The 25378-nt window shown below is 60.1% G+C and overlaps 1 protein-coding gene across 6 annotated transcripts in view; it reads left to right on the top strand.

Annotated features, from left to right (window-relative positions):
- Positions 1–24642, top strand: part of GSE1 (Gse1 coiled-coil protein) — a 394319-nt gene extending 369677 nt beyond the window's left edge. For 2 of the 6 annotated variants that reach the window (XM_088830638.1, XM_088830635.1), the window contains 14 exons: positions 2731–2930; positions 6542–6717; positions 7140–7337; positions 7815–8006; positions 8362–8663; positions 9209–9533; positions 11725–12338; positions 13022–13134; positions 13351–13621; positions 14984–15097; positions 15808–16173; positions 17416–17688; positions 20104–20207; positions 20778–24642. In XM_088830638.1, coding sequence (XP_088686764.1) covers positions 2731–2930; positions 6542–6717; positions 7140–7337; positions 7815–8006; positions 8362–8663; positions 9209–9533; positions 11725–12338; positions 13022–13134; positions 13351–13621; positions 14984–15097; positions 15808–16173; positions 17416–17688; positions 20104–20207; positions 20778–20912 — 3383 coding nt within the window. In that variant the 3' untranslated portion in view covers positions 20913–24642. Of the gene's footprint in view, positions 1–2730; positions 2931–6541; positions 6718–7139; positions 7338–7814; positions 8007–8361; positions 8664–9208; positions 9534–11724; positions 12339–13021; positions 13135–13350; positions 13622–14575; positions 14731–14983; positions 15098–15807; positions 16174–17415; positions 17689–20103; positions 20208–20777 lie in introns of those variants that run through there. The other 4 variants (XM_088830636.1, XM_055413008.2, XM_088830637.1 and 1 more) reach the window with 4 other exon arrangements.
- The last annotated feature ends 736 nt before the right edge of the window (positions 24643–25378 follow it).

The following is a 25378-nucleotide window of genomic DNA, read 5'->3' as shown; positions in this document are numbered from 1 at the left end:
CAGAGCGCCGTGCGCTGCCACCCCGGCTGCCCCGGCCAGCCAATGCCTGCTGCGCATGGTGGTTAATCACGGCCTCCCTGAGCCCGCAGTTGGGGGCGCCGCTCACTATTGGGCAGGTGTGTGGTGGGGCATCGATCCGGTTGCTGAGTGGCGGCGGCCAGCCCATCCCCCAGGGGCCAGGCTGCTAACTGCCCATGGCCTCCGGCACCTGTCCCCCCGAACCCCAAGTCCCTCCTGCCTCCTCACGGCCCGGCACTTGAAAATGACACCGGTCCACAGAAACCTGCTGGTGGCACAGAGACGGAGCAGGGGGCCGGGCAGCAGGCGGCCCTGAGTCCCTGCATGCAGGCGGCGGGGCCATTGGGCCTCCCCAGTGTGAGGCTCGGCTCCCCCTCCACCTGCCCGGCCCTGGAGGGTTGTCCCTGCTCCCCCCCAGGCAGTGCAGCCTCTCCCGTGACTGCTTTGGGTGCTCGGTGAATCCGTTTTCTTTCTTTATTGGCTCCAGAGCGCGTGTCCCCACGTGCCTCCACCCACAGGGCGGCCCCTGACGCACAGGCGGTCCCCCTGCCTGCTCTGTGGCTCCGTGTCCTTCCAGTAGCAGCGAGCATGGTGGGAGGTTTGGGTCAGCAGTGCTGACCCGTGTCTGGGTGGACCGGGGCCCGCTGCCCGCTGTGCGGGTCCCCGGGGAGGGGCGGGGCCACTGCTTCCCGACCTCCACAAGCTGCCCTACCTGGCGGAGGTTCAGGGTGCGGGCCTTCCCTTCGTCAGCTCTCCACGCCCCAGGGCGGCCGGGTCAGCCCGCCTCCCACCACTGCCATCTTGAAGCTGGTGTCCCAGGGGGACCCCCGACTCAACAGACCCTGCTAGTTTCAAACCTGGGAGGCTGACCTGCGGAGTGTGGGAAGGCACCTGATGCCCCTGGCATTGGCCACTCCAGCAGCTGTGACAGCTGGTGGAGGCTGGAGCTGGCCTGGCCAGTGGGTGGCACAGCTGGGGGAGGGAGCGTCCTGACCTAGGGCTGGGCTTGGTGTTGGCCTGGGCGACTCGGGGTTGCAGAATTGCTGGTGTGTGGGCCATGGTTGGTGGGTCGGGGAGAATCCCGAATCACACCTCAGGGAGCGACCACTCACGGGTGGGAGCTGGGAGCAGGGCCGCCAGGCCCCGGCGTTGCTCCGGGGGTGGCTGGGCCCGGGCTGGGCCTGGCTCTGGACCAGTGTCTCCTGCGGGGTCGTCCTGTACAGGTGTGCAGGTTGTGTGTGAGCCTAGGAAGTGCACCGAGTCAGCCGCGGTGGCGCTCCTTCCCGGGGCAGAGCCCTGTGCCAGCGTCTGTGGGCCTCGGGGTCCAGCCGCTCTGCCTCCCAGTCCCTGCTGAGCCCACACCTGGCTGGGGGTGTCCTTGGGGCAGAAAGAAGGGCACCGAGCCAAGCAGTCTAGGCCGTAGGCCACCCTCCTCCCCGTCAGGCAGAGGTGTCACTTGGTAGCAGGAGTGTGGTCACTTGAAGAGACGAGAGGACCAGGGTCTTGGCCCCTGGGACCAGGCAGAGAACCCGGGGGGAGGTATGGAAGCCGTGGGGTCCCGCTTGCAGCGCAGGCGGTCTGTGCTGGCCCTGGCTTCCCTGGCCCCCTGGTTCAGGCCCCTCAGAGGGGCGCTTTGTGGGACGGGGCATCTTGGGACGTCGGCAGTAGGCTCCTGGGCCAGGTCCACCGCCTCCGGGTGCCCGAGTGGGGCCGCAGCTGAAGCGCTGCTGTGTGACAGAATCAGGAGAGCCCTCCTGGGCCTGCCCTAGACCCGGTGCCGGGGTGCTCTTCATGGCTCACAGGTTTGGGGGGTCTGTATGCGATGGGGCACCATGTGGGCATCTGAGGGGCCTCTGACCGCCAACGGCAGCCCAGAGCAGCGTGAGGTGTGGGTGTGTGCCCAGCCCAGCTGCACGGGGCCTGGGCGTGCCTCTGGGGTCCCCCAAACCGCAGACTCCAGCCCCCCAGGGGCCTCGGACCAGAGACCCACCTGGGGGTGGGGGCCTCAGGGGCTGAGGACGGGGGGACTGGACAGTCGCACTGTTGCCCCCTCCATCTGCCCCTCGAGGGAGCTGCTGCAGGCCGGCGCCTTCCTGTCAGGGGACCAAGTGGTCCTCCTGGCCCCCCATGCCCTGTGCTCTCCTCGCTTGCTGCCTCTGCAACTGCCAGAGACTAAACTGACCTTCAGGCCTGGAAGCCTCAGCCATGCCGGCTCCCTGCCCCCGCCACCCCCTCTGTGGGAGAAGCCTGGGGGGGCAGGCCAGGGGCGGGGAGGGGGGGAATGGAAAGCAGGTAATGGCGATGGTTGCACAACTCTGTGAACGTGCTGACCAACCCATGTGCCGTAAACCCCACATTATAGTTCAGTTCTCAAGGTAAAATGAACTCATTTGATGTTTTGAAAATACAGGCCTCCCTCAGCCCCACCCCAAGCCAGGCCTGGCCAGCAGCGGGCGCACTTCTCCCCCACAGCATCCTGTAAGCCCCCCACTCGATCTCCTGGGGCTCAGTCCCCGTCCACGTTGGCACCTGCTTACTCTCCTGGCTCTTCTCCCCTGCCTTGGGGTAGAGTTGGGGTAAGCAGCCCCGGAGAGGGACGGCACGCCCGCTGGTCGGTTAGTCGTGTCCCCAGTTCCCGCCCAGACCCCAGGCTGGGCTGCAGTGTCTGCGGAGCCTGGCCCCCTGCTCACACGCTGTGTCCTTCTCCCACAGGGTCTTCACTGAGCAGCGAGTCATCCCCCGTCTCCTCTCCGGCCACCAACCACAGCTCCCCGGCCAGCACACCCAAGCGCGTGCCCATGGGTCCCATCATTGTGCCCCCGGGGGGGCACAGCGTCCCCAGCACGCCCCCCGTGGTGACCATTGCCCCCACCAAGACCGTCAATGGCGTCTGGAGGAGTGAGAGCCGCCAGGTGAGTGTGGGACTGATGGGGGTTCATCTCGTGTTGAGATCCGCTTCCCCCCAGGGAGCGGGGGAACAGCAGCTGCCCGGAGGGTCTGTGTGTCTCGAGAAGACTCATGGGGCTCGTGGTTGGGGGCTGTCCCCGTGAGCCCTGCAGGACAGGTTTGCTCTCAGGCCTGGAGGCCTGTGTCCCAGCTGTGGACGGGCTCAGTCCCTCCCGAGGCCTCTCACCTTGGCGTGTGGATGGCCGTCCTGTCCCTGCATCCTCACGGGCTCTTCCTTCTGTGCGTGTCTGTGCCCTGGTCTCCTCTTCTTCCAAGGACACCAGGGCCCCCCCCCAGTGAGCGCGCACCGCCTCGGTCACTCCTGCACACACGCCATCTCCCGCATGCCGTCACTTTGTGAGGTCGTGGGGCTTGGGACCAAAAAAGGAATCTGGGGACAGAATGGTGTCTGCACACCGTGGGCGCTGCTCGTAAGCGTGGCTGTTATCACCCTCTCTGTACCCGCGTCCTCACAGTCACCTTTACTGGCACCGGCTTAACTATCAGGGCCTGCCCGCCCCAGGAGGCCTTTCCCAAACTGGGCAGGGCTCCTCGGGGGCCTGCCCCCGCACCCCCAGCCTGGAGGGCCTTCCTAATTAAGAACGTGGTCACTGCGCCAAGCTCTGGATGTTTCTGCCGAATCCCCAGAGGGCCAGCGCCACTTGGAAGCACTAATTAAACCCAGAGAAAGCAGGAGGGAGTTGAGGGGACAGTGGGTTTTAGACTTGGCCCCCAGCTCTCTGCCCTGCTGGGTTGGGTGGGGGTGGGCGTCACTTGGGGTCTATCTATTCTCTGCCCTGGAGATGGGGGTGGGGCAGCCTCTGTCTACAGTTGGGGGGGGGTCCCTTAATTCCTGGAAGGAGGTCAGGACCCAGTTGGGAATTAGCCCTACCTTGACCCACGAGGTGCCAGGCGCTCCTGGCTCATCCCGGGGCCGGGCAGGGCCCGGCGGTGCTGATCCCAGCCAGAGTGGGGTGTGAACGCCCAGCCGTCTCCCCGGCCCAGTTTGAGGGAGGACCAGGGTCCGCACCACAGTCTCCTGCCTCCAGGGGCCTGTTGCCTTCTGACAGTCAGCCCTGACGTCTGGGCCCAACCACCTGCCTCTCCCCTCACCCCTGGGGCCCGGCAGTTGCTCGTCCTGCCCTACACCCAGCTGCTGCCCTTCCAGGCCCAGGAGCCTCCTCAATGCTCCCTTCCTGGCCATGGGCCCCTTCCCCCGAGCTCGGCCTTCCTCCTCCCAGTGAGCCCGAGAAAGGACCATGGGGACTGTGCTCCAGCTGCTTGGTGCGCGGCGGCCGGTGAGCAAGACACGGGCGCCCCCAGGGAGGCAGGCCAGGGGCTGGGGAGTGGTGAGGGATGGCCGGCCGGCACAGAGGCTCAGTGGAGGGTGTAATCCTCCTGGGGGTGCAGGGGACAGGAGGGGAGTCGCTTCCCGGCAGGGAGGCTTGGGGGGAGCCCTGCATGGGGGTCGCCGGCATTTCCCAGGTGGCGGGAGCGGCGTGGGGACAGATGAGATGACAAATAGTCTGTTTTAGAGCTAACGGGGCGTGTCTGCCCGCCTGCCTGGTGGAAGCCTCTCTAATCACCAGAGAATGGAGAGTCCCCCTCCCCGTGCTCCCTGTCTGCAGCTGTGCCCGTGGCCGCTGCTCAGCGGGGAGAGCCGCCCACAGGGGCTCCCGGGGCAGCCCCCAACCTTGTTCCCAGGTGCCCGTCGCCCCCCCAGGTGGGGGGGGCGGGACCCCCTGCCCGCCGCCCGTCCCTCCCCCAGCCTTTCCCGCCCGGTACTCGTCCACCAGGGAAAGTGCCATCTGGCTCCGCCGCCTTCAAGCTGGGCTTTGTCCTGACAGGGGCGGCCCCGCCCGGGGATGGTGTACCCGGGGCCCTCGCTCTGCCGTCTGGTCCAGCAAACGGGGCCGGAAGCAGCCTTAGCTCCTCCCCAGGCTGTGCACACGGGTCCCCTGTGAGGCCTCTGCCGTCCGGGGCTGCCAGCCTGGAGGCAGCACCCGGATCCCCTCACTGCGGGGCCCAGCGTTTCCTGGGGGCTGCCCTGTACCTCGGGGGCCTTAGGCTCAAGCCTCTTGTGTCCCTACCCAGGCAGCAGACCCCAGGCACAGGGCCCCAGATTAGCAGGGCTTAAGGCCTTCACCCCTCTTGTGCCAGCCAGGCGCCACGCCAGCGGAGGGGGTGTGGGAGGGGTGCAGCTGCGCGTGTAGGACCCACCTCCTGTCCTCGTCCGACAGGCAGGGGCCCCAGGGCAGGGGCAGTCAGGGGACCCGTCCAGGGCCTTGGGGACCAGAGAGGAGTGTTGGCTTCCTGCCCTGGCCTGCGTGTGGGGCTCACCCTCAACCCTCCCAGCTTGGTGAACCCCGCCTGGGAATGGGGGAGTCAGAGTCCATCCCCTGCAAGGGCCCCACCCCAGGCGGAGGGGCTGGCCTGCCACACGGGGTGGGAGCACGGGCGGTCCTGGTCACAGCTCAGCCAACGGCCCGTCTCCTGTGGTGAACACCACTGCCCTGTCTTCCAGGGCCCGGGAGGTGCTGCACCTGCCCGCCCGGGTATTCCGTAGACACGGTGACGGGTGGGCCCCTCCTTCTCTGACGGGGCTGTGAGGTTCGTCCTGTGCCCCCCGCACAGGTAGCAAGGTGACCTGAGGCTCTGTTGCCCCCATCTCCTGACTCCTGACAGGGGAGACACCGGGCAGACAGGGGAGGGTGTCTCCCTGACCTGTGGGTCTGGGGTGGATGGACCTGGGCCTGCGTCCTGCTCTCCTGTCGCTGACCGGGGTGGCTGGGCCAGGCCTGACGCCAGGTGAGTGGGGCACCGCAGCCTGACGAGGAAGGACCTGGCCATGGAACTCTCGGGTCGGGGAGGCCGGGCAGCCACGTCCTCCTTGGCCGTGTGGTGACAGGACCCCAGGCCAACAGCTGTTAACGCTTCGCGCCTGCTGCCTGCTCCCTTCTGGCCATGTCAGCGACCAGAGCGACAGAGTCTCTCCATGGTCTGCCTGCCCGGAGCCAGACACTCCTGCGGGTAGGCCTGCAGGACGTTTCCTCTGTGTGGCAGGGCTGGTGGGGGCCACCGGCTTTCCCTTTCTGCCTCGCGTGAGCTCCTTCTGGTTTCCTGGGGTCTCCCCTCCACTGAGTCGTCCAGGCCCCAGGTCCCTCTCTTGGTCAGGAGTCTGGGCAGGCGGGCCCACAGCCCCCACCAGTGTGCAGAGGTCCCCCGACAGGTCTGGCCCCACAGCTGCCTGCTCTGGCCAGAGTCAGGGCCACCCAGGGTCTGTCTTGCGGGGACAGACTGGCCTGTTTGGCCCGGGGTGGCGCCAGCTGCTCAGCCACATCTTCCAGGGGCACCAAGGCCTGGTGGTCAGTGAGGCAGGCCGGCAGCTGCCGCCTGGGCCCCTGGGACACCGGCATGATCTGGTGGGTGGTGGGCAGGTGCTCAGTGGCTGTCACCCCCGCCGTGGCGTGGAGACTGTCATGAGAACATCCTCCTGTATTCAGAGGAAGGCCTGGCCTGCTGCCAGTGGCCAAGCTCCGAGCCATCCTCTGGCCCTGACCCTCACTCTATTCTCCAGCAGGACACCAGCTCCCGGGGCAGCAGCAGCGGCCGCGAGCGCCTCATTGTGGAGCCCCCTCTGCCCCAGGAGAAGGCAGGGGGCCCGGCCATCCCCTCGCACCTGCTCAGCACCCCCTACCCCTTCGGCATCTCGCCCAGCTCGGTGGTGCAGGACTCCCGCTTCCCACCGCTGAAGTAAGTGTGGGCGGAGGGTGGGCACAGTGTGGGGTGGGACCCCCGAGGTTCTGGCTGCTGCGAGTCCAAACCAGCTGAGCCCGAGAGCTGCCACATGGTGGCCCTGCCTTGGGCTGGCAGCCCTGCCTGGCTGTTGCCACTTGAGTCCACAGCGGGCTCGCTGCCTGCCTGACCCTAAACCCCCAGCCTGGCTCCTAGGGCTGGGGGTGGGTGGCGGTCTCCCCAGGCTGCAGGTAACAGACCCGTTCCCCCTGGTGAGGGACAGTGAGGGGTCAGGGCAGCTCGAGGAGCGGCAGCTGCCCACCTCTGGGCCCTGGGCCTCCGGCAGGGACTGCCCTTTCAAGGAGGGAAGTGGTGGTGGGGTGCCGAGCAGTGGCCCATGCGCCCGGAGTTCACCTCCGCCACCCACCTCCCGCCCGCAGCCTGCAGCGGCCTGTGCACCACGTGGTGCCCCCCAGCACGGTGACCGAGGACTACTTGAGGAGCTTCCGGCCCTACCACACGGCCGAGGACCTCCGCGTGTCCTCCCTGCCTCCGCTTGGCCTGGACCCGGCCACCGCCGCAGCCTACTACCACCCCAGCTACCTGGCCCCACACCCCTTCCCGCACCCGGCCTTCAGGTGAGGCATTCGGACATCCCCAGCCACCCGTGGGCAGACCCCGGTCTGAGACCAGATTCCCAGAAGGGGGAACCGTGGGGCGGGCCGCTCCCATAGCCTCCAGATGAGCCGTCCAGAGCTTGCTCCTGGAGGAAGACTCTCCTGTTCCCCCGAGGGTTCCCCGGGAGCGGGTGACTGTTAGTACCTGAAGCACGGGGTTCACATACTGCAGGTGGAGACAGTGCTGTGCCGACTCTGTGTAGGAGCTTCCTGGAGGGCCCCCCTGGGCCTGGCCCAGCTGAGTTGAGGGCTGGCCGGCGGGGCTTTGTGGCCTCTGGGAGTGCAGGGCCTTGCGGCTGACTGTGGAAGGGGGCTCTTGTGGGACCTTTGTGAAGGCCCTGTCCGCCGCTCCTGAATCAGTACCCGTGCCTGGCGGGGGGCTGGGTCCTGCCTTCCTCTCCACCTTGACTGCTCATCGGCCCCCTCCGCTCCGCACAGGATGGATGACTCCTACTGCCTGTCGGCCCTGCGGTCCCCCTTCTACCCCATCCCCGCCCCCGGCTCCCTGCCCCCGCTGCACCCGTCGGCCATGCACCTCCACCTCTCAGGCGTCCGCTACCCTCCCGAGCTCTCGCACTCATCCCTGGCAGCGCTGCACTCAGAGCGGATGTCCAGCCTCAGTGCCGAGAGGTAAGCCAGCCCCGTCCTGGAGCCTGGCCCGGCCAGCTGTGCATGGACGGGCCATCCATGTCCTCAGCTTGCTTGCCTGCAGAGGGGGCGCTGCCAGGAGCTCCCTGCCGCTGTGGGAGGCCGCGTCCTCACAATCGCCAGCCGTGGCCAGGAGCCTTCCAGGCGCCTGAAGAGTCTCTGTCCATGACTTTAGGTCTCCAGTGCATGCTGTGTTTCCTTGGCACGTTAGCAAAAGGAGAACCTGGCCCACGGCCCGTCCCCGTTGGGAGGGGGAGAACCCCGGGCTCAGGTGTGAGCGCCTCGCTCCTCGGGGTTCTCCCCGCCACGGAGGTCACATCCCCGTCCTTACCCCCAGGCTGCAGGTGGACGAGGAGCTTAGGCGGGAGAGGGAGCGCGAGCGCGAGCGGGAGGCAGACCGCGAGCGCGAGAAGGAGCGGGAGCGTGAACGCGAGAAGGAGCGCGAGCGCGAGAAGGAGCTGGAGCGCGAGAAGGAGCGCGAGCTGGAGCGCCAGCGGGAGCAGCGCGCCCGCGAGAAGGAGCTGCTGGCCGCCAAGGCCCTGGAGCCGGCCTTCCTGCCCGTGGCCGAGCTGCACGCGCTGCGGAGCCACGCCGAGGAGCGGGCCAAGCCCTCGGAGCAGCTCACCCCGACCCGCGCAGGTACCCGGGGAGGGGCGGGCCCCGGGGCGGCCGCACCGAGCGATCAAGCCTGGCGGCTTCGGTCAGGGTTGGGGCGGGGGGCATCCCCGGACCGGGAGCCGAGGACAGGGACGTGCGCTGGCCGGGTTCAGGCCGGTAGATAACTGAGACTGCACGGTAGTACAGCCACATTCTTAGAGATGATAGCTCTGGGTATTTTTTAACCTCGGTTTTTAGAGTACTTTACTAAAACTGAATTTGCCCAGCAGCCTGTCTAACCTTCATTCTTAATGTACTTTATTTCACTATACTTATATACAACCTTGGTTCGCACGGTTGTCTAACCACTAGCGTGGGCAGTCCCCTCAGCTCAAGTCCGCTCTGCTGCGTGGTGTGAGCCCGCCCAGGGTGTCGCTCAGACAGGCGGGACCCCCGGGGAGCAGCCGTGTCCTGCCATTCTTGGCCCGGCCCCGCGGAAAGGGGGCGCCCTTCTCCAAGAAGGGGGGAGGGGCGGGGCTGAGCCGGCGCCAAGGCCCCGCCCCCCTGACGGCTGCCCCCGCCCACAGAGAAGCTGAAGGACGCGGGCCTGCAGGTGCCCAAGCCGGTGCAGCACCCCCTGCACCCGGCGGCCGCCCCGCCCCACGCGGCGCCCGGCCTCCTCGCCGGCCACGGGCTCTTCTCGCTGCCGGGCAGCAGCGCAGCCACAGCCCTGCTCCTGCAGCGCACCAACGAGGAGGAGAAGTGGCTGGTGCGGCAGCGGCGCCTGCGGCAGGAGAAAGAGGACCGCCAGTCACAGGTGTCCGAGTTCCGGCAGCAGGTGCTGGAGCAGCAGCTGGACCTGGGCCGGCCGCCAGCGCCCGCGGACCCGGAGCACCGGCCGGAGAGCACCAGGTGGGCCGGGGGGCAGGCTGGGGCCCGTGGCAGGGGGAGCCTGCAGTTAGCAAGCGCCTCTGGTCTGGCTGCCTGTGGAGTGCTGTTTTACTTGGGTTCCCTCTCACCTTCGAAGACCACCCTCTGGGCCGGGAGGAGGGAGAACGGGGGAGGAGGAAGGTCCTTGCTTCAGGGCCTTCGTCTGCCAGGAACTCTGTCCATAGCCAGCCGGGCCCCTCCGGGCAGGCTTGGTGCCTAAGGCGGGTGACCAAGAAGCCTCCATGGATACTTAATCTCTGTGCTAGCATCTCTCTTTGCCCGAACTGGAATGAGAAGGGGACTCCCTTTGATTTTTAATCATAGAAAAATTTAATTTTATTGCTTTTATAATTAAATAACCCGTTTTTTCCTGCCCTGTTGTAAAAGAAACTTTCCAAGAGGCCTTTGAGCCTGTCTCTGGGACCCCTTGTGAGCTGGGCCCCTTCTCAGAGCTGACCCAGGGCCTCGCTGCCCCCACCTGCTGATCTGGCTATCACCCCATGTCTACCCCACCCCACCCCACCCCACCCCACCATCCCTCCAGGGCTCCTTCCGAAGGCCCAGGCGGAGACCCTCAGCCAGAGTTGGCGGCAGGAGCGGGTCTGGGCCTGGGGGATGCTGGGCCCTGCCCCTGTTTCCTCCACTGTGCACAGAGTTCGTGCAAGAAGGCTCCTGAGCCTCTTCCCAGCCCTTGGCGTCCACGGTGCCGCCTTCTCAGGATGAGAAACACTCAAGATGTCTGGGGCGGAGGTGTGAGTGTCACTTGGCTCCCTCCCTCTTGCTGCCCAGTGGGTTTCTGTATTCTGGGCGTGGCTGACCCATGCAAGCCCCTGCCTCAGCACCCACTGATCAGGGCACCTGGGGAGGATTCGCCCTTCTAGCTGGGTGTGTCCAGGAGTGAACCATGCTGGGGCCCCTGTCTGGGTCTCCGTCCTGCTCGGTCAGTCTGGCTACAGTGAGCCAGGCTGGACCATCTGCTGCCCGTGGTCCCTCTGCTGCTCTTGGCCCACTCGGGGCCACACAAAGGCTGTCTCTCCTCTACTTCTGAGCCGCCCTCTGCTCCCCTGACCTCCCAGGGGACCGGGCGAGCCAGAGGTGCACGTCCACCATCTTCTGATGAGTTCAGGGCACGCTGCCTCACTCGGCCTGGGGCCCCAGGATCCCCATGCGGCTGTCAGGGCCTGTGGGCTGCTGCCCCAGCAGGTGTGGCCTCTGCCCCCTGGCCAGGTGGTCTCCATGGCAGCATGATGTTCTTTTGGGGCCCTGTGATCAGAACTAGAAAGCCAGTCTGCTTGGCTCCATTGCAGGAAAAAGTTATTTATTCTGGTACCAGGTTTTATGCCTTTGCCGTTTACTTAGGGACTCAGCTTTTTGATGCGGCTGGTCCCCTTTGGTATCTGCCCAGGAGCAGTGCAGTGGCCTCGGGGGCTGTAGTGAGCTGGCCCCCTTCTTGGGCAGGAGGAGCTCTGGGCACCTGCCTCGTGTGCCTGCTGTGGCCTTTGCCCTTTCCCCTCCAGTACCCTCAGATCTTGCCCTCGGTCACCTTGGCAGCATGGGGCTTCCCTTAAAAAATAGTAGGTAAACTTTGGAAAAAACAGCAGCCAGGTAGTCTTCTCGAGGTTGAATTTGAATTTTGTTTTAAATGCACTGGGGAGAGAGGCACTTGGTTCGGCCTTGAGGCAGAGCTGCTGGTCTGAGGCCGGTGGGAGGGGGTGTACGCTCTGCCAGTGACCTGGCTCTCGGGACAGGCCCCGGGCTGGTCCTCAGAGACCCTCTGGGTGTAGCTGCTGCTCCCCGGGCACGTGGGGTGGCTTCGGTCCTGACGGGGCCCACCGGGGGGAGCCGCTGGCCGTGAGGGTCTCCCCCAGTCTTCTCGGCCGGCCAGACCTCTCAGGCTGGTCTCTTGCCACTGTGAGCACGGTGCAGGGAGAGGTGGCCGGCCCACCCCCACTGTCTCCCACGGGTGGCACGCCTTGGGCCTTGGGTCCTCTCCAAAGCTGGTCTGCACCAGCCTGCGGAGAACGTGGGTCCCTCGGCTGCAGAGCGGAAGGCACGTCTTCTCTCCAGCCCTGGGGAAGGGGCCTGCAGGAGGCCTTCTCACCCCCTCCAGTACTGGCTGGGACTCCCAGCCTGGGCCCTTGGCTGACAGCTGCTCCTGCCCCCACCTCCCTAGGCTGGGACCGAACCGCCATGAGCCGGGCAGCCGCGAGCCCCCTCAGCACTTTGGCGGGCCCCCGCCGCTCATCTCGCCCAAGCCCCAGCACCACTCTGTGCCCACGGCCCTCTGGAACCCCGTGTCCCTGATGGACAGCTCGCTGGAGCCACGGCGCGCCCCCGAGGGCCACCCTCTGCACGGCCACCCCGCCCCATTCGAGCCCAGCCGCCCGGCTGCTGTCCCGCTGGTGAAGGTGGAGAGGGTCTACTGCCCGGAGAAGGCAGAGGAGGGGCCCCGCAAGCGCGAGGCCGCCCCCCTGGACAAGTACCCACCGCCACCTCGGGAGCCAGGGGCCCTGGAGCCGCAGGCCTTCCCCCCAGGGCCCGGGCCCTTTCTGGCAGAGCTCGAGCCAGCCACCCCGACTGTCTTGGGCCAGCCCCGGGCCTCTCTCGCCCCACCGGCCACCTTCGGGGAGCCCCCCGGACCCATGAAGCCGGGCTCACCCTACCGGCCCCCGCCACCTCGGGGCCCCGACCCGGCCTACGTCTATGACGAGTTCCTGCAGCAGCGCCGGAGGCTGGTCAGCAAGCTGGACCTGGAGGAGCGCCGGCGGCGGGAGGCCCAGGAGAAAGGTCTGGTTTCCCCTCCTCGCTCCTGCGCCAGGTGGGGTGGGACTCGGCCAGCAGCACCCTGGGGTTCCCCGGAAAGCCACAGAGAATGGGAGAGCAGGCCCAGGGCGAGCGTGGCCGCCTCCTACCCGCACACCCCCCTCAACAGCCGGGCGGGATCGGGGTCCCAGCCCAGCTCCTTCTGCCAGGTGCCGATCCCAGCCTTACAGCCAGAAGCGGGGCCTAAGGCCACATGAGGAGCACATGTTTGGTCCCGGCTCGGCCAAGGGTACCGGAAGGTCCTCCCCTTCACTCACCTGTGAGACAGCGGGGTCCAGCCCCGGTGCCCTCGGGCTCTGCTATTCTGCACGGGACTCTGTGAGCAGGCTCTGTGCCTTCGCGAGGACAGGGAGCCCGAGAGTGCCCTGATCCTCCTGAGTAGGAGGGGGAGCAGATGTGCAGACAGACCTGGGCTGCCCTGGCCCCATGCCAGATTGAAGGACAGTCCCCTGCCAGGGGGCTGTGTCAGCCCTGGTAGCCACCTCGTGCCCCCACCGCCAGCCCTGAGGAGGCCTGGGGCTGGGGGTAGTCAGGGGCAGCAGGGCCTGGCCTGCGGGTGGGCTCTCGGGCCCCAGGGGTGCCCCGTGTGCATCCCCTGGAGATGCGAGCCCCCTTGCCCGGCTGAAGAGCCCCGCTCCCATCTCCAGGGTACTACTACGACCTGGACGACTCCTACGACGAGAGCGACGAAGAGGAAGTCAGGGCCCACCTCCGCTGTGTGGCCGAGCAGCCGCCCCTCAAACTGGACACGTCCTCCGAGGTATCGGGTCTTGCCGCCGTCGGGCCCTGGGCTGGGCTGCGGGCACCCCCTCTCGGCTCCCCCTCGCCGGCTGGGATGCTGTCTGGGCACCCTCCTCCCCGTTCCCGGGCCGGCCCGGAGTGTCCACAGCGCAGCCTTGGAGGCCCAGGAGGCCCCGGGGTCAGCGGGAGCCTCTGCCCGTGGTTTCAACCTCATTTGTTTTCTTTCCCAATCTAGAAGCTAGAGTTTTTGCAACTTTTTGGCTTGACCACCCAACAGCAGAAGGAGGACTTGCTGACCCAGAAGCGGAGGAAGCGCCGGCGGATGCTGAGAGAGCGCAGCCCGTCGCCCCCGACGGCACGGAGCAAGCGGCGGACACCCTCACCCAGACTGGCGCTGTCCACCCGCTACAGCCCCGACGACATGAACAGCAGCCCCAACTTCGAGGAGAAGAAAAAGTTCCTGACCATCTTCAACCTGACCCACATCAGCGCCGAGAAGAGGAAAGGTGAGGTGGGCCGGGCCAGGCCTCGGGTGGGCTCGCCAGGGCGGCTGGGGGTCTCTGAGGAAGCAGGCCAGGCTGTGGGCTCTCAGGGTTGAAGCCGCCCCCGGCTGTCACAGATTTGTTCCCCGCTTCTCTTCACCACCTCGCTTCTCTCCATCGGACACTCACACGGCCCCTTCAGAGTGCATTTTCTCTCATGTCGTCCTGTGAAACTGAAGGTGGCTGGTGTCCTGTGTACAGTCAGCTGTGGACTCCCACCTGCTCTTGTTCCCGGCCAGGTCTCCCAGTGCCTCCAGCCCAGGGTCGGGGGGTACATGCACTCTCCTGCAGCAGGGTGCTCAGCCTGCGTGGTCACTGGGTCTCCGCTTCGCGGGCGGCTCACATGGCCGCCATTTCTCGTTCTGATGGCAGGAGGCGTGGATGGTCTGTGGCCGCAGGGCAGGGCCGGGCCGACACCCACTTTGTGTGGATGGCTCACCCTTCCGGATCGGTCTGGCCACCAGGGCCCAACTGCGCTAGAATCTGAACGCGCCTTCTGGGGCACCCGTTTTCTTGGTCTGTGCCTTGTACTTGCTCAGCGCTGGGGGAAAAACTTGCCCTTTCTGGGCCATACCCCCACATTGTCCCCCCTCGCTGAGGCCTGGTCACTTCTTTCTGGAAGGAAGTCAGAGGGAAGCAAGAGTGCTTATCGGTCATTTTAGTTGCTTTCACTCATTTCATTCGTTTTGGGCCGAACCGATGAGCCTGGAATTCCTGCTCTCCCTTAAAGGGGCAGTGATGGGACCAGGACTCATCCCTGAGAACGTGAAGGGTTTTGTTTGAGAAGAGCATCTCTCAGCCTGACTCCAGTCCTAAGGAAGCCAATGGCACTGTGGCCACTTAGGTGTCAGCAGTGCAGTGAGGGGCTCCTGAACTGCGGGGTCACAGGGTGTGTGTGTCCCTCTTCCCTGGTGGCAGCTGTCACGGGAGCCATGAGTGCGGCGGGAGCAGCGGGGAGTGGACCGCCCCAGGAGAGAGCCTGCCCGCCCCGAGGCACGGTGTGACTTTTCGGGGCTGCTTCCTGTGTTGAGGCCAACTTTTTAAAATGAGAATTCACCCTCAGAGGCTTGCAGGTACCTGGGGCTCGCCACACGCGCACACCGCTGTTCTTGGAACACACCTGAAACGTCAGGTGGTGACAGCTGAGGAGTCCGGGCTCTAAAGGGAACATTCTTCCTCTAAAGCCAGCCTGTGCCCATGGCTTCGTGTCTCTCGTTCCGAAGGACTCGCGCCTGCCGGCCACAGCCTGAGCTACACTCCTGCTCCTCTGCCCGCTCAGGAGTGGCGCTATCCCCCCGCGGTAATCTCAGGCTGCTTTTCTCACAGACAAAGAGAGGCTTGTTGAGCTGCTCCAGGCCATGAAGCAGAAGGCGCTGTCCGCCGTGGTGGCAGACCCGCTCAGGAGCTCTCCGAGGGACAGTCCTGCCGTGTCCCTGAGCGGTAAGGCCAGCCCCATCCGCCACCCCCGGAACTGTCCCGGGGGTGCCCAGGGCCGAAGGCCACCGACCATCCCAGGTCGTCTTTCTCCCGGACACGGCGGGCCTCTTTCTTCCTCTCCCTTCTCTCTCAAGCTTTCTACGCGTGGGAGGATCTCAGCGGAACACGGTGTCAGCAGTCACGCTTTCAGGGGTGTGGGGTCCTGTCTCCTCCGGTGGACTCTGCCTGGTGGCGGCTGTGGCCACCGTCTGTCTCCCCCCGGCGGCCCGGGTTTCAGTTTCAGCACTTGCTGCCTGGGCTGTGTGCTCCTGGTGTGTGGCTCGCAGGCCCTGTGACACCTACTTTCACTGTCTCTCTTTCATGGCTCTGACTCTCTGCTGTCCTGCCGTCGAAGCAGGAAATCTTGGTGGTCTGGCCCTGTTCTTGGCTCCTAATTCAGTCTTTCTCTCTGGATCTGGCTGTGTGACTTCCTGCCTCTCGGATGACCGGAAGCGACTTGCTCCTTCCTTCACATTCTTCTTCCCAGACGCCTTCCTGGGGCACCTTTCAAGGATGGCCTTGCTGCTTAAACACACCCCGTCTCAGACCAAACAGTGCACGCTGACCTTTAATTAAACAGCTCCGGAGTCCAGGTCCTCTCTCCTAGGTTAGAGATCAGGGTCGGCCTGTTCACGTGTGGCTCTGAGCATGTCCCTTGCTTTCTGTCTCTTAAGAACCCGCCACGCAGCCTGCCTCCCTGGACACGGAGAAGCCCGTGGGCATTGCCGCCTCCTTGTCTGACGTCCCGAAGGCCACGGAGCCTGGGAGGCTGGAACAGTTCCGGCCACCGGAGCGCGTCCAGGAGCCAGCCTCCGCCGGCGGTGAGAAGGCCAGGCCAAGTGAGGCCCCCGGGGGCAAAAAGAGCCTGAGCATGCTCCACTATGTCCGGGGCCCCGCGCCCAAGGACATCCCCGTGCCGCTGTCGCACAGCATCAACGGAAAGAGCAAGCCGTGGGAGCCCTTTGTGGCGGAAGAGTTCGCGCACCAGTTCCATGAGTCCGTCCTGCAGTCTACCCAGAAGGCCCTGCAGAAGCACAAAGGTGAGGCGGCCGCTAGGACTTGCGGGGGGACACAGTACCTGGTGTTAGAGGCAGGCTCTGCCTCCCAGCAGAAGTCATTTGACTATTTTGTAAAGCCCTTCCTTTTAGTAATGGCAGGCGAGGAGCCTTTTCAGCAAAAATAGGATCCATGCCTTTCACAGTGCAAGAATCTCCTAGCCTGCCCTGCAGACTCACCTGGGAACACCACTGTCCCTTGATCACCAAACCCAGTGGCATGTGGTGGGACGTTGCTCTGGCTCATGCCTGAGCCCCCGGAGTCAAGATGCTCCTTGGACACCTCGGTGTGGGAGTCGGTTGAGAGTACAGGGGTCAGTACGTTTCATTCCCACTGAATCAGAGGTTGAAACTGACTAGAAAGGAATGCTCCAGGAGCAACAGCCGGGAGAAAATTATGTGACTATTTTCACATTATTTTTCCAAAATGATTTTTAAAATTTCCCTCCTACAATCTGTAAAAAACTAAATAGACAAAGAAGCATTTTTAGATAAACAGATCTGATGGTGTCAGTATCCTTCAGGTAAAATAATGCTGTCAGCAGGGATGAAATGAAAAAGCAAAGGCTAGTGGTTTTTGATGTGGATTTTAAAACAAAACAAAACTCTCCTCTGTTGGATGTTTGTTGTGAGTTCAGAGTCGTATTTTTCAAGAGGGGAAATGTTTTGGCTAGATTAAACCTCTGTGCTCTCTCTAAGACACACCCACAGAGGTTTTTCGGCAGCTTAAGGACTTAACTTCCTGCTTGATCTCAACCCTTCCCTGACTTTACACTTGACTGTTTGCTCGGAACTTTAGCATCATCCAGCCCCTGCCAGTTTGGGCCTTATGGGTCCGCTGACTGCCCGAGGCTGTTGTCTGCGTGGGGAGGAGGAGCAGGCCCGGTCTGGGCAGGCCCAGCCTGTCCAGACTCTTGGTAACACAGGGTATGCTTGGGGGCCTGGGCGCCTGTGTGTCCTGGGAGAGGGGCCGGACGCTTCACAGACCAAGGCGGTGCGGCTCGTAGCCTAACCCAGCCGAGTGCGTCGGCTCAGCGTGGTGGCCTGGACCCAGCTCCGCCGCCATCTTGGCGGCGCACTCCAGCCTTTCTGATGGAGCTGTCTCTGGTCTCTGAAGGGCACAGGCCTCGCCCCGCCCCGTCGTGTCTGCCGGGACCTGTTGACTGTGTCGCCTGCCTCTGGGGCGTGTCCCGGGGGGGCCCTGTGACAGCCGTCTCCCCTCCTCAGGAAGCACAGCCGTGCTGTCGGCAGAGCAGAACCACAAGGTTGACACGTCCGTCCACTACAACCTCCCCGAGTTGCAGTCCTCCAGCCGCCTGCCTCCACCCCAGCACAACGGGCAGCAGGAGGCCCCCACCAGCAGGAAGGGCCCCCTGGCGCAGGAGATGGACCTGGACTCAGAGGAGGAGGACGACGGGGAGGACGACGACGAGGAACCCCCCAGGCGCAGGTGGCAGGGGATTGAGGCCATTTTAGAAGCTTACCAGGAACACGTGGAAGGTACGGAGGGCTGGGGAGGCAGGCCAGGTGCCTGGGAAGGGTGTGCCAGGAGGCTCAACAGGCTCACAATGGGTACAGTTTCCACTGCCAGGCTGGGGACTGAGTGAGTGACAAGGCCCCGGGCTCCTGGGCCACAAGCAGATAGGAGCCTGAGAGCCGCTCCTCGGGCTTCTGGGGGGTGCCCGGGCTAGCTTGCAAGAGCCATTCCTCACGGACAGACGTCCTCCCTGGAGGAACCTAGGTGCCGAGCGCCTGCCCCACCCGGCGTGACAGTGCGGACCTGGGCCTGCCCGCCCTGCCGAGTCCTGTTGCACTTCTGAACGTCCTGTCCATCCTCGCCCTGTGGCTACGCACACAGGTCCTAGAAAAGACAGTGTCTCACCCAGCCGAGCCCGGGTCTCCCTCTCTGGCGTGCCTCGCGGGCTGTGTGTCTCAGGACGTGCCCATAGGGTCCAATCCTCCTGGCCCGGCCCTCAGCGCAGGAGGTCAGCCCTTGTCGGCCTCCAGAACATCAGAACCCTGGTCATCGCCACTTCCAAATTCTATTTATTACTGTACTGTAGAGAAGTTTTTATCGTGACTATCACAATCATTTCAGATATTTTGAAATAAGCATCATAAAACCAGCTAAGTATTCATTACAATCAAAAAGACTGCCCTTGTAGCCACAACAAAGAGTATCAATGCTTATTTTTTTTATTGAAGTATATAGTTGATTTGTTAGTTCCAGGCATACAGCAAAATCAATCTGTTACACATATATCCACTTTTTTTTAGATCCTTTTCTCATATAGGCCATTAGAATTTTGAGCAGAGTTCTCTGTGCTAATACCAATCTCCCAATTTATCCCCACCCCCATAACCATAAGACTGTTTTCTACATCTGACTTTATTTCTATGTTGTAAATAAGTTATTTGTACCATGTTTTTTAGATTCCACATATATGTGCAATCATGGATTTGTGATATATGTCTTCCTTCAACCTACTTCCCTCAGTATGACCATCTGTAGGTCTAGCCATGTTGCTGTGAATGGCATTTCATCTTTTCCGTGGCTGAGTAGTATTCCATTGTATTTATATACCACGTCTTTATCCTCCTCTGTTGATGGCCATTTAGGTTGCTTTCATGTTTTCACTGTTTAACAGTGCTGCTGTGAACATAAGATTGCATGTATCTCTTCAAATTACGGTTTTCTCCAGGTATACAGCCCCCAGGGTTGGGACTGCTGGATCATGTGGTAGGTCTCTCTTTAGTTTTTAAAGGAACCTCCATAGTCCTCTTCATAGTGGCTGCACCGATTTATATTCCCACCGACGAGAGTAGGAGGGTTCCTTTTCTCCATACTCCCTCCAGCATTTACTGTAGATTTTTTGATGATGGTCATTCTGAATGGTGTGAGATGGTGGTTTGATTTGCATTTCTCTGATAATTAGTGATGTTCAGCATCTTTTCAGCCATCTGTATGTCTTTGGAAAAATATCTATTTAGATGTTCACCCAGATGGTGAGGTGGTGGTCCAGTGGTTAAGAATCCACTTTCCAATGAGGACAGTGTGGGTTCAATCCCTAGTCAGGGAACCCAAGATTCACTAAGAAAAATAAGGGGGGGGGAAAGATCTTCACCCATTTTTTGATTAGGTTGGTTTTTTTAAATATTGAGCTACATGAGCTGTTCGTATATTTTGGAGGTTTAATTCCTTATTGGTTGCATCTTTTATAAATACTTTCTCCTGTACTATGGGTTGTCTTTTTGTTTTATGGTGTCCTTTGCCATGCAAAAGCCTTTTAAGTTTAATTTGGTCCCACCATTTGTTTTTGTTTTCATTATTTTAGGAGGTGGATCAAAAAAATATGTCAAAGATTCTTCTGCCTATGTTCTCCTCTAAGGGTTTTATAATACCCAACCTTAGATTTAGGCCTTTAATCCATTTTGAATGGACCTTTGTGTATGGTGTTCGTGTTCTGCTTCATTCTTTTACATGTAGTTGTCTAGTTTTCTCAGCACCACTTATTGAAGAGACTATTAAAACAGATTTATCCTTGAAGATTTGAAGCTCAGTATCTTTCGGAAAGGCAGAGGTTTCACTTTACTCGTTAAAACTATAAATTTCTAACAGTTTAAAAGTTTTCATGTCTAACCCTTTTATCTTTCTTCTTGAAAAATGCATCTTAAGCCTGTAAATTATCACTATTTCCTAAGCTGCATCCCTTAAATTGCCTTTCGATGCTACGTCCTTGGTCTTTATTCCGCTGGGTTGGGTTACTTTAGTGACATCTAGTCACCAGCACGATTGACAGGGCAGGGAGCCATGTGGTCCAAAGGAGAGAACTTGCCAGCTGCTCTGGAGAGGAGACCACGCGCTGGGCCTGGGGCCCTGTGTGCAGAAGACGTCACCCTGGCTTGTCTTTTCAGAGCAAGATCTGGAGCGGCAGGTGCTGCAGGCGCAGTGCAGGCGGCTGGAGGCGCAGCACTACAGCCTCAGCCTCGCGGCCGAGCAGCTCTCCCACAGCATGGCGGTGAGTCTCAGCAAGAGGACTGGCTCCGGGGGCTTTTCTGACCCCACAGTGGCTACTCTCATTCAGCCTTTTGAGTCTGGGTTCGGAAGCATCCATACAGACACGTTTTGAAGGGAAGTTGTGCTCTTGAGAGATCCAAACAGTCTTAGGGGGTAAATTTAGGAGTCACCCGAGGAGGGGAGTGTTATCTGTCTGTGGAACATGGATCTGGAAGGGCAGGGGCTGGTGTACTGCCTGTGTCGGTCTCCCCCCATGACATGCTCAGGAGAGTGGAGGGAGGGAGCAGAGCTCTTGGGACAGGATGGACCCCCCATACACACAGCCATGACAGCGAGAACCCCGCCGGCTTCCTCCCGCCCACGGGGCGGGGGGTGTTGTCGGTGTGTTTGGGGCTTGAACATCTTGGCAACTTCAGCCCAGACCTGAATTAGCAGAAGCTTGACTGACAGGGCTGCTGCTGGGAGAGTGAGCGGGGCTGGAAGAATCCGAGACTCAGGGGGCAGTTAGAGCGCAGCCCACAGCCTCCCTTTCTGTGTGAACCACGGGTCTAACACGAACCTCTCTCCCCAGGAGCTGAGGAGCCAGAAACAGAAGATGGTCTCAGAACGGGAGCGACTCCAGGCGGAACTGGATCACTTACGGAAGTGCCTTGCGTTGCCCGCGATGCATTGGCCTAGAGGTTACTTCAAGGGCTACCCGAGGTGACGGTTTCCCTTGCACTAGGCCGAACCTATAGTATAGAAATATTATCTATTTTATTACCTTGAATATTTAATATTTTTCACTGGGAGGTTTGACGCTTAAAAAAAAGAGAATGTGCCATGCATGAAGCAAAGGATTCCAGGCTCCAGAAAAAAAGAACGAACTCGCCTTGACTTCAATGCAGTTGAATCACCTTTGTAATTCAGCAAGCAACCCGTGTAAGACACCCATAGTTGTTTCCTTTTTAAAGGCGGTTTTATCCTTCCCCACGTCGTCATTTTTTAGTCTCAAGAGGAAGGCTCCATTACCGACACTAAGATGTGGCCATTTCCCAGCCCCTGGGTGCGTGTGGTGGAGCGGACTGTCGGTGTGCCGCGTCGCGTGCTGCCAGGTCCTTTGGCCTCAGGAACCCAGGCTGCTCTGGCCGGGGGGGTGGCCGGTCTCCCTCCTCCCCAGGATTGAGACCCGCTCCAGCAGAAGGAAGGTGGGGTGCATTCTAAGTAAAGGGCTTATTTGTTTCAGTTATTTTTCGGCAAAATTTTCCTCAAAGCACCAGGTCCTAGGAGCACACAAAGCGACAGTTCTGAAGCCTCACCGAGGCTTTTCCCTGGGAGCTCTACCTGAAGCGACTCGACCGACTGGAGGCGCCGTTTATTCCTCCGCGGGGAGACGCACATTCATCCGCGCCCACCCGATTGTTACTGCGGTGGGGGTGTTTTCATACAAACGTAAATTTTGAGAGAAAAGTCAAAGGTGCTTCAGCCTTGTACTGTGTATATATATTAAAAAACAAAAGTTTTGTATGTTTTTATTACTTTAATTATTGTTATAAAAAGCCTGCCATTTTTAATATGTGGTTTGGGGGGATTTTTTGTTGTTTGTTTTCCTGTTTGGGGGTTTTGTTTGTTTTGTTTTTCTGGGCAAAAAAAAAAAACAACCCTTGCTTTTAGTGTTTATACTGCTGCTGGTCAGGACATTATTGAAGTGTTTTTAAAAATTAAAGAAGAAGAAAAGTAAAAAGAGCTTACCACTGGCGCCTACGCGAGCACTTCATTTTTGAGTTGCACCGGAGAGTGATGTAGAAAGCCATGGTTCCTTCCCTCTGCCCCGGGCCCTCCCCGGCCCCCCAGCCAGCGAGGCGCTGCTGGTCTCCGGCGGGAACCAGGCAGGCGCTGTGTGCACCTTCACACGCACGCTCCTGAGGACCTTTGAGGTGGGAGCAGTTTCTGTGACAGGTGCCAAGGTGTCTTCCAGCAGTCTGAGCAGGGGCAAAGTAAAACTCTGTAGGGGCTTGATTTAGATGCAGAGCTTTGTAACAGCCTGAGGGCAGGGTGGACTCTCGGTGATGAGCACAGGAGCCGCTGGAACGGGGATAATCGTATCAGGGCGAAGCGCAGGGCCGGGGGAGCCCGCCCTCCTTGCCCCAGTTGCTGCGGTTCAGGCTGGGTTGCATCTGTGGGCCTCAACCAGAGGCCAAAGCAGCCAGTGGTTGGTGTGCCTGGGGGCGGGGAGGGGACCCACACATCAGGCCACGTGCACCCCTCCGCCCTGGCCCGGGGACGGGCTGGCTGACCTTCAGGAAGGCCAGGCGCTGTGACCAGTGGCCGCACCCTCAGCCCAGACCTTAGCTGCGCAGAACAGCTTGCTGGCAGATGGCAGTGTGTCACTTTATCTGTTCCCACGCAGTTTGCTTTGTACGCCTGCCAAGAATCTTCCAGTTATTAGCAAACTCATACAAAAAGTGCCGCCAGTATTATCAGCAGTCAGCAAGCGCTTTCCTCTCTACAGAAACGACCTGAGAGCTGTACTGGGGGCCTCTTCCCCTGCAGAGACACGGAGAGCGCCATGTGCCACAGGTGGGGACAGGTGTTTAGAGGGAGCCCCACCGCCAACAGGGCAAAACATCATTGAATTTCTCTATTTAAAACCTGCTTGCTGTTTCTGAAGGCCTAAGGGTTACATCTTGGCACTTCCCCCCAGTCATCCTCCTCCATCATAGAGAACGTCTGGATGCCTTTGCTCCTGGGCACTGGTAAAGGGCCTTGGCTAGAAGCAAAGGGAAGAATAGACCTGATGGGAAAAGCACAGCCCTGGCCCGTCACCATCTGGTGGGGGGTTCCCTTGGCTGCTGTGTGTTGGTTGGGGAGGAGTTCGTGGCACACAGGTTAGATGGACACCTGCCCGGGGTGGCAGCTCTGTCCCTGAGTTAGTATTAACAGCTTTCCCCTTCCGAGTGGCACTCCCCTCCCCCACCTACCTGTGAGGATCTCTGAATATTCTAGGGCTCAAGAAGTAATATGACAATCAGAATATAAATACAGACCAGTAAGGCAACGTGAAGAAAAAAAGGTAACAGAGGGGCTTGTGGAAAACAAAAGTGCACCTCTCTGACTGTATACCCGGTCACACTCCCCGCCTTAATAGTTTATAACCTGAAAACTCTTCTAAAAGAACATAGTAGCATCAGTCTTTTTTCAGTTTAGGCTTAAAAGCTGACAAATATGGAATCCCTAAAGCTTTTTGTTCAGCTATTTCACATAGAGTTTGAAAGACAAAGTTCAGAAATACAGCAAATTTGCTCTAGAACTGATTCTGGAACTTTTGTGTCAGTATTTTTGTGACCTGAAGGAGTTTTGCTAAACTTGAGGGGTACCTGCCAAAGCTGAGTCATGTAGCTCTGTGCATTTAATCAGATCAGTAGAAACAAACTGGAGCTTTCCCCCACACTTGGCACTGCACGACCGGATCATTTGAAAACGAGCCTTTATTTCATAGAAACAGGCAAACTGGCATAAAGTATCATAATCTACTATCTCATTAGACCAATAGTTTAGTCTGTATTCTAAAGGAAATGCAACAGTTGGCAGCATGCAAAGTATTGAAAAAGATTATACCCTCAGGGAAATGCAAAGAATATTATAAGGAGCCCACACCTTCAGCAAACTAGCAAAGAATAACAGGTAATCTGAGTCTGTGTGTGTGGGGTGGCGTTCCATTGAGTAGCTCATGATGCTGCCCTGTCTCTTAAATCTAAGCCACATACCCCGTTTCCCTCTGAGCCATGGTTTGAAAGTGTAGACAGTTCTAGGGACCCACCACCAGATGGGGATGGTTAGCACAGGAAGTTGCTCCTCTTACAGTGTAGATTAGCCACTTAGCAGCAGCCCTGTACTCTTCTAGTAACCAAGCTATTGACGTCACTGCTTGCAGTAGCCTGTCCCCCACCTTCCGATCCAGTGCTGAACTAGGCTCCTTAACTCTGCCGTGAGCTGAGGAAGACCACGCTGCCAGCCCGTCGTGCCGCTCTGCTGCGCCTGTGCTAACTGCTAGGACAGTCACCCAGGACTCGGGGGGAGGAAGAATGGTGCCTCGGTCACTCTGGGGGCAGTTTAGATGCTGTGAAATTAAACCTGTTCTAAGTGTACTTGTTTGAATTAACTGTATTGTAATATTATTTGTTGAATGTAGTAATTAGGTATTTATGAATATATTGCTGTAATTTCTGACAACATCCAGAAAATAAAATCTTCCTAAATCATGTTAAGAGAAAACTCTTTTTATGTTTGGTGCTGGAGAAGACTTGAGAGTCCCTTGGACTACAAGGAGATCCAACCAATCCATTCTAGAGGAGATCAATCCTGGGTGTTTGTTGGATGGACTGATGCTAAAACTGAAACTCCCAATACTTTGGCCACCTCATGCGACGAATTGACTCACTGGAAAAGATGCTGATGCTGGGAGGGATTGGGGGTGGGAGGAGATGGGGACGACAGAGAATGAGATGGCTGGATGGCATCACCAGCTCGATGGACATGAGTTTGAGTGAACTCCGGGAGTTGGTGATGGACAGGGAGGCCTGGCGTGCTGTGATTCATGGGGTCGCAGAGAGTCGGACACGACTGAGCGACTGAACTGAACTGAAGGGGAAAGATAAGAACTCAGCGATTCCACAGCTTCACAAGGAAAACATGAGGACAGTGTCAACCGGACCTCAGTCCAGTGTTAGAAGGGGTGAGATTATGGAGACCAGCCAAGCCTTCTGGGTCACAGCCCCTCTGTGTGTGGCCCTTCAGTGTTCAAACACGAGCTGCTGTTTAGAGGGACATCCGGGGCCCGCCTGGGACGGACAAATAGCGCTCAGGTAACTTGGAGTAAGCTGAGTTTTAAACAATGAACAGTAAAAACACCAGCAGGTATTCCTCAGGCCCAGGTGGTCACGTGATCATACACATACCCCTTTCAGAAACCCTGGAGATGGCAGGTGAGACTGTTGAGAACCAGCTGGTGACTGAACATGCTCGTTACAGGACTGACTGGACAGTCGTTGCCCCCTGCCCCAGACTTGCAGGAAGGTACTTTCTGTAAGGAATCGAGCGGTGCTGCAGCTGAAGATTCTCCTTCCGGGAAAAAACAGGACTCAGGCCTGAGCCACGGCTGCCTCAAGCAGGCTGTCCCCTCAGTCCACCAAG

Source organism: Moschus berezovskii, chromosome 22 (genome assembly GCF_049115385.1).
Source record: "Moschus berezovskii isolate FMDL1 chromosome 22, NW_MosBer_1.0, whole genome shotgun sequence".
Lineage (NCBI taxonomy): Eukaryota > Metazoa > Chordata > Mammalia > Artiodactyla > Moschidae > Moschus > Moschus berezovskii.
The sequence above is the reverse complement of the archived record's forward strand: the minus strand, read 5'-3'. Positions and strand labels throughout refer to the sequence as shown.